This window comes from Gekko japonicus, unplaced genomic scaffold, assembly GCF_001447785.1.
Source record: "Gekko japonicus isolate JY-2015 unplaced genomic scaffold, Gekko_japonicus_V1.1 scaffold1971, whole genome shotgun sequence".
Lineage (NCBI taxonomy): Eukaryota > Metazoa > Chordata > Lepidosauria > Squamata > Gekkonidae > Gekko > Gekko japonicus.
In genome coordinates, this window is record NW_015167110.1 from 135,752 (window position 1) to 143,804 (window position 8,053).

General features: G+C 45.6%; 1 protein-coding gene across 1 annotated transcript in view; it reads right to left on the reverse strand.

Annotated features, from left to right (window-relative positions):
- Positions 1-8,053, reverse strand: part of VPS13A (vacuolar protein sorting 13 homolog A (S. cerevisiae)) — a gene marked incomplete at its 5' end in the record, with an annotated part of 218,593 nt that overhangs the window by 4,007 nt on the left and 206,533 nt on the right. The window contains 2 exons of the mRNA XM_015412948.1: positions 2,689-2,812; positions 5,445-5,530. Coding sequence (XP_015268434.1) covers positions 2,689-2,812; positions 5,445-5,530 — 210 coding nt within the window. The remainder of the gene's footprint in view (positions 1-2,688; positions 2,813-5,444; positions 5,531-8,053) is intronic.

Here is an 8,053-nt window from a genome sequence, read left to right on the forward strand (position 1 = left end):
TGACCAAGCCTCTTCAGCAGTGTAAATGCCATCGCCGCCGCCCTCCGACGCTGCGCCCAGCCCCCCGACGCCGCCCAAGGGCGCCCGCCCCGCTGCCCGCCTCCAGACGCTCTCCAAGGCCTGGTGGAGGAAGTACGGCTGCCTGCGGCCCTAGCCCGCCCCCGCCCAGCGGCAGAGACCGTTCCGGGGGCGCGGCGGAGGGGGAGACGTTGTGGGCGAGGCGAGCTCATCCCGGTCGTCTTGGCCAGAGACTTTCGAGGCGCTCTGCGCTGACTCCCGGGGAAGGAAGGAGGCGGGCGGCGGGGCAGCACACGGGAGACGCCTCTTCTCTTCGGGACCACGACAGAGTTCACTCCAGCCTCCGGGTAGACCCGCATGGGGACAGCGGATGAACTTCGGATGGGGGGTGGGGGACACGGAGCAACCTGCTCTCACGCCTAACCCCACCCCCAGAGTTAGGCTGTGCCACCGCCAGGCGTGCTTTCCAACGGGGGCGCAGCGGGTGATGTGTATGCGGCGCGTGTATGCGGCGCGCGCACACACACACTAAGGCCCCTCCACTTTCCCCAAGGGCCCCCTGCTAGAAAGGTCCTAGCTACGGGCCTGCATCTAATGCAAGATCCAATCAGTGTTGATGCTTCACTAAATGGCTGCCACTTGTGAAAGAAAAAACCGGGATCTATCGCACAACATTATGAAGTGAGGTTGAAATAAGCCCTGTTATTGCTAACAAGGGAACTCACAGGAGACAATACAAAACTGTTCTCTCTTGGGATCTTTCCATTTTATAAGACTTCCATCCACATGCACACTGTATGCTATAATGATGGTATTTTACCAATAAGCGCTAAAAACAATTTGAACAGTCCAATTAAGTTTTATACTCAAATCAGTCCAATAACGAATTAATCATTAAATATATGAGGGAGGCATTTTCTATGTAGAGAAGTGGGGATATATAATCCAAACTTTCTTCCTAAAACAAGTGATTTAGAAGGGACAACCTGAGTAATGCTCCATAATGACAAAAAAGGTGATTGTAGATCCTTCGAGAATTAAAATAAGTTGAGTATCTTTGTTCTTTCATCATCTCCCAGCTCATGCCAGTGTTTCCAGGTCTGGCACACAGAAGCATAATTAGAGTACTCCCAGCCTCCTTGAGTACTCCTATCCTAAGGAGAGGGAAGCATTTGGAAAGGCCTGAACAGAGCTTCTTTTCCTCACCACAACCATTCAAATGTCAAGATATTGCAGCTCTACAGAATACATGCTGACATCTCAGAGGAGGCTCTCTTGAGGACCCAGTGCAAGGTGAAGGCAATGGCAGCATGGTGGAGAGAGAGGAAAGAGCAAGAATAGGAAAAAGGGCTAATGTCCCGACTTTTATGTAACTGGCATTTCGCAGACACCTGCCTTTTTATTTGTTTTAATAATTACAGTAATATATCAAATAATTTAAAATACTTTTCTTAGGTGGAATTCATTCAGCTTAGTAAGTCTGATGGTCTGTTTAATGTTATCACAAGCTACAAAATGAGGGGTATTTTTGCTTTGTTTAAATTTATGAATGTTCCGGGTGGGGGAAGGGAGCTTTATCTGTTACAATATTACTTAACTAGCCTCCTACCCATGCTTCGCTACGGTATTTAAGTTCCATAAATCCAGTTATAATACTGATGATGTGAAGTTTGAAATGTGACATTTGTTGTAGGAATTCTAGTGGAGAAGATTGTAGTATAAAAAAAAAAAGTGAGACATTTGTACTTTTTTTTTCTCTACCAAAGGACCTCTCTCTAGACCACATTGGTGGTTCTGCCCTCAGGTGCTAGGATCACCAGGCTGCTTGATGAGCTCACTCTGGAGCAGGCAACATAGAACTGTCCATTTAAGAAGCAGTCATCTGTTAAGTCACTGGTACTTGGCCTGTGCAGCTCAGTGCCCCGCAGGAGTACTATGTGCAAATGTCTTTGCCGCATTCCTAAGTTGCCTCCTCCTTGTAGAGTTGGTGTATCTGGCTTGATGTTTGCCAGGAGCTTTCTTGGGGGCAGGAAGAGGTGAGAGGTGTGAGGGGGAGTTAGTGTGAGGGAGTGGGGAGGAGTATTAGAAGACACTGTGGAGGTAGGGCTGGCAGGATCACTAAGGGATTACTGCTGGGGCAGGCTCCCTCATGGCTTTAAGCACCCTGCAACTGCTGCTGCACCTGACAGACAACTGCCTGTCAGGTGTAGAAGGGGGGAGCATGTTGGAAGCCATTCAGAGAGGCTGGGCCAGCAGCTTTGCTTCACCTCACAGACAGTTGGCCATTCCTGATTTCCTCAACTGTCATTAGCTCTCTGCAGTCCCCTGTAACTGGTGGTTGTTGTTGTTTTTTTACCTCAGAACACTGAGCTCTGCAGCTGACCAATCAGAGAGTGGGGGGTGCAGGGAGGCAGCAGCATGGCAGCCACATAGGAATCAATGGGGGGAGCACATTTTCCCCCTTTTGACCCCCTTAGCGGTCGAATTTCTAAAAATCCCTTCTTAGTGAGCACCTACATCATGGTAGGAGTGCTCTCCCCGAATTTGGTGTCTCTAGGTCCAGCGGTTTGGCCTGGGCATTGGTTTTACAGTGAGGGGACTTTCTTTTAAATATATAGAGATGAGACTAGTAACATTTTCCACTGAAAAGCCAAGGACCCATTGTCATACCTTTGCTTCAATGCGTAACCTCCGTCCATCAACAATGAATGGCTCTTTGGTAAATTCATCATACGAATACTGCCATTCACATGTTAACTGTCCAAATGTGCCTTTTGTCACAAATAATATTTCACTAAACAATACATGAAAAGAAACTGTTAAAATTATAGAAATACAACCATAGCATAACTCTCTGTTTTTAAAAACGTCATAAGTAGCACGTAGTTTATTTATTAAAAACATTTATTAGCCATCTTTCTACCTTGTGGAACTCAAGGCAGTTTACAATGTAAATAAAACAATGACTATAAAAAACACATAGAAGACTAGAAGTGAAAAACTCAGGACTGCCAATAATAATTATTATTTTTTTAAAGCCTGCTTGGTGTAGCGGTTAAGAGTGGCAGATTCTAATCTGGAGAACCAGGTTTGATTCCCCAACTCCTCCACATGAAGCCAGCTGGTTGACCTTGGGTCTCTCAGAGCTCTCTCAGCTCCACCTACCTCAATATTTTTTCAATATCCTCATCTACTGGATATTGAAGTCAACATAAAATGAAGAACAGTTTGCAGAAAGAGTGCTTACTTGTAACTGCTGTTCTTCAAGTGGCCGTTTGTGCATTCACACTGTTGGGCTTTCTGCATGCTCACTGCCAATGGTTCAGAAACTTCTAGAGCTAGCTTTTGGGCAAGGAAGTTTCTTTCCCTCAGGCATGTTGTTTCAGACTGTGCACAACTGGTGAAGAGGAGTAATTCCTTGTTGCTCAGTTCCTTCAAACATCGTAAGATGTTGCAGCAAGTTAAAGGCATATGTAGTAGGGAAGGTGGACGAGTTGTGTGAATACACATGTGACCACTTGAAGAACAATTATAAGCAAACAACCCATCTTTACTTCTTCATAATCTCTGTGGAAAGACTATAATTTCTTAACATTGAAGGTGCTCTTCAACCCCAGCCACGTACTTGGTGAAAACCCTCAGCATAGTGGAGAGGCTGAAAGGTAACACCCTGTACTGGAGATTTCCATGGCATCAAGGCAAACTAGTATTTATTTATTTAGTTTGATTTGTACCCTGCCCTCCCCGCCAGAGCAGGCTCAGGTAATCCCTCCCATGCTCCTGCCACTCTTTCTGAAGGGCCTGAAGCATTGGGGAGTCTTCGACTGGACTCTCGAGAGATGACCAGCACTGAAATCAGAGGTGTCTCGATGCTGGCAGAGGAATCTGAACATGGATGATCTTAGTGATTGGTTCCGATGGCTGCAGTATGATAGATGAAACGGCTCTCAGGAACGTGGCTACTGCTGGTGTCAGTATCAAAATGGTGGTTGGTTGATTTTGACTAGTAATTGGGACCAATTCAATTTCTTTGCCCTCTTTGATGAAACCTGACCAGACAAGACTTTCCAAGTCTGCTGGGGAACCATCATTCTCAGGATGCTGGGACACTGATGGAGAGGAGGCAGGTTTTTCAGTGGCAGAGGGATTAGCTGTCTCCTGAGAAGTCATGAGTGCCTTTTCCTAAAGCATCACCCACAGACAAGGAACATGGTTATGATGAGCTTCCTTTGTGATTTCTGACTCTATTTATTTTTATTTCTTTATTTTATTGGATTTGTATCCTGCCATCCCTGCATAGTGGGTTCAGGGCGGGTTCCATCAAATGCAATATACAATAATTAAAAACGGTTTCAAATACATCAGATAAAATACAGTGCAATTTCTATATATCCCATCAGAGCCTCAATAGATGTAACCTGTCACAATTCGGTTCCATATATTACTCAGATCTGATCCACTGAAGGGGAGGCCCAATAGACAGATAAAAAGGAGAACGTCCACTGCCTCAACTAAAAGCCTGGCAGAAGAGCTCTACCTTGTGCTGTTCACCCAAACAAAGAAGACAATGGACGTCAGCTGAAAGAAGCTTACCTCCACACTGTGGCAGCACTGTTTTACTAAATTTAGCAAAAAGGACAAAGAAGAAAAAAGGGGAAAAAAACTGAACCTAAACCTAGAATTCAGAACCTAAAAAGGTTAGTCAGGAATAGAAAAGGGCCAACTCTAAAAATCTAATAATAAAATATACAAAAATATATATGTGTGTTTATTCAACATAAATTAAAATAACAAACAAGGGCCCATTCATACCTCATATAAAACTATAAAAACATACAAGGGCTAATAAGATAGACCTAATAAGATAGACCTAATGCGTTTCGGCCTTTACAGGCCTTCTTCAGAGGTCTAATACATACAGAACATATAGGCTGATGTGTAAAAATACATACAATTCTACATATACAAAATATGGAATAAAGACCAGAGATCAATAACAGACTATGATATTCTAGCTCTCATGTATTCAATTGCAGATTTCCACACTAAAAAATCTCAACTGTCCTTCCCACTTTAATTATAACGAAGCTATGAAGGAAGTGTGTTGAAGAAATTGGGGGGGGGGGAGACAACCACACCAAACTGGCTATTTTTACACACTTGAAGGTTTGAATTCAAAGATTCTGTTTCCTCCAATGGTGGAGTTCTCCTCTGGGGCAAGGATCCTTTTACCAGTGGAACACACCTCTTACGCTGGAGAAAGGCTCCATAGTCAGTAGAACAGAACCTTCGTATCCAATTGAAGAATCTGTACGTTTAAAGACACCAGCACTTACTAGGAAATATAAAAACGATCTATCTGAGCATAGTATGTCCTAAAAGCAATACCAAGTAGGCAATTTAAGCAGATGAAAGGGAAACCTTACCTTTTTGTTACCATCAGTAAATCTGTATTATTAATCATGGCATGTGTGAAGTATCTCAGTTTTGCAAATCTTCCATTTTCAATATTCTAAAAGGAAAAAGAAATGGGTATACAATGGCCTAGAGACTAATTTAATTCATATTTAATAACTTAAATCGATTTCAACTTACTATGAGAACTTTAAAAAGCCTGCATAGATCATTTATAGAATTCTGTTTTATATACATACCACCACATCCATCAGCAAGACACATTCCTCATATTTTCATTACAACAGCTGCCCTGGAATCTATTATTATCTTTCACATTACGAAAACTTTCATGGTTTACAGCAGTGATTCATTCTTAATTTAAATGTCAACAAAATTCAGCTGATATAACATTTTAGAATTCTAGCAGAACCTAATATGTAGCGATGAGTATGAACCCGGGAAAATGCAGTTTGTGGCAGTTCATGAGCCACGAACCTCCATGAATTTTTAGGTGCCAAACAAACCGATTCCATTTGTGACATAAATTATGTGGTAGAACACCTCCCCCGCCCCCAGCATGCTAGAGACACCAAAATTGCAGGGGATCTCCAGTTGACTCTCCTCTAGTAAAGGTAATGGTTTCCTTTGCTTGAAAGCTAGTTGAATCTGACTCTATGGTGTGGTGCTCATCTCCGTTTCAAGCCGAAGAGCCAGCTCTGTTGGAAAACATTTCCGTGCTCATGTGGCCAACATGACTAGACACCGAGGTGCACGGAACGCTGTTACCTTCCCACCGAAGCGGTACCTATTTATCTACTTGTAATTTCTTGCTTTTGAACTGCTAGGTTGGCAGGAGCTGGGACTAGAGACAGAAGCTCATTCTTCAGTTGCTTGCCCACTGCATCGCCGATGTGGGGGTTCAGGGACTTGCCTTGCAATGGCTTGTCTCCTTTCTCCAGGGTCGGGGACAAAGGGTGGCACTTGGGGAGAAGCTGTCCCGAAGGCACCCACTAGGGGCAGTACTCTCCCCGATGCTATTTAACATCTATATGCACTCCCTTGCCGAGACTGCCCGGAGACATGGGCTAGGGTGTTACCAATATGTGGATGACACCCAGCTCTATCTGTTGTTGGGCGGTCAGCCTGGCTCTACCCCGGAAGATCTGGACCAGACGTTGCAGGATGTGGCGGGATGGCTTAGACTGAACCGACTGCAATTGAATCCGGTCCTATGCCTGAATCGGAGCAGTCCAGGGTTATGGGTCCCTCTACCGGCCTTCGGTGGGGCGCCATTGGTGACAGCGCTGAGGGTCAGGAGTTTGGGAGTGCTGCTGGATGCTTCCCTGACAATGTAGGCCCAGGTAGCAGCCACTGCCAAGACAGCCTTTTACCATCTCCAGCTGATTAGACAGTTGGTCCCCTTCCTCGAACGCAATGATCTGGCTTCAGTGATCCACGCTATGGTCACCTCGAGGTTGGACTACTGCAATGCTCTCTACATGGGGCTGCCCTTGGGGCAACTCCGGAAGCTGCAGCTAGTGCAAAATGCAGAGGCCAGGCTGCTGATGGGCTTCCCCATGCGGGAGCACATCCAGCCAGTGCTAAAGTTGCTGCACTGGCTGCCAATAGCATTCCGGATCTGCTTCAAGGTGCTGGTTTTGACCTTTAAAGCCCTTTATGGTCAGGGGCCTGCCTACCTGAGGGACCGACTTTCCCCGCATGTTCCCCAGAGAGCACTACAATCTGGAACACAAAACCACCTGGCCCCCCCTAGGCCTAGGGACGCTAGGTTGGCATCGATTAGGACCAGGGCGTTTTCCTTGGTGGTGCCAACGCTCTGGAATGAGCTCCCCAGTGAGATTAGGGCCCTGTGGGACCTCCAGCAATTCCGCACGGCCATGAAAACGGAACTTTTTCGCTGGGCGTTTCAGTAGGAATGACATTATATCGGCTGAGCTACACTTGCACTTTATTATATGACACTGACATACTTAAATAGTTTTAACTGGTTTTAACTGTATTTATTGTTGTATTGAGTCACATTATTTTATATATGTACCTATGTTGGTTTTATAATTGTATGTAAGCCGCACAGTCGCTTCAGCGGGAGGGCGGGATAGAAGTCAAACGAATAAATATATATAAACAAATCTCTCCAAGTTGGGGGAAGATTACATTTCTGCAGTCCCAGTTACAAACTCAGGGCTCTGAGCCATGCCGTTTGTCTGCTACTGAGTGCCATGGCTGAGGACCCACATTTATACCCTCCCCCCTCCTGACTGTGAGTACGTCTGTGTGCCATGAGGTGCAAAGGATACTCATTGTAGGGAGAAGTCCTCTACCCCCTGTGTACCACAGGCCCCCATCCCTGGGCACCAAACCCATCCTGCCAGCCCACTGGAGGGCATCACCAGGGGGTCTCGGCCTTAGGGCATCTAGCCCTAGCAGGGCATCACCAGGGGTCTCAGACAATGCTCCCTCTAAGCTGTGGAATCTTGTGAGCAAAAATTCTACTTCGTGAGCTACTGGCTTTAAGGATTGTGCGAGCGATTTGGCTACTGCATAAATCGGTTTGCTGCGGAGTCCTCCTTCTTGAGCGAAGTCAAAAATGTGTGAGCCGGAGGGTAAAAAACTGTGA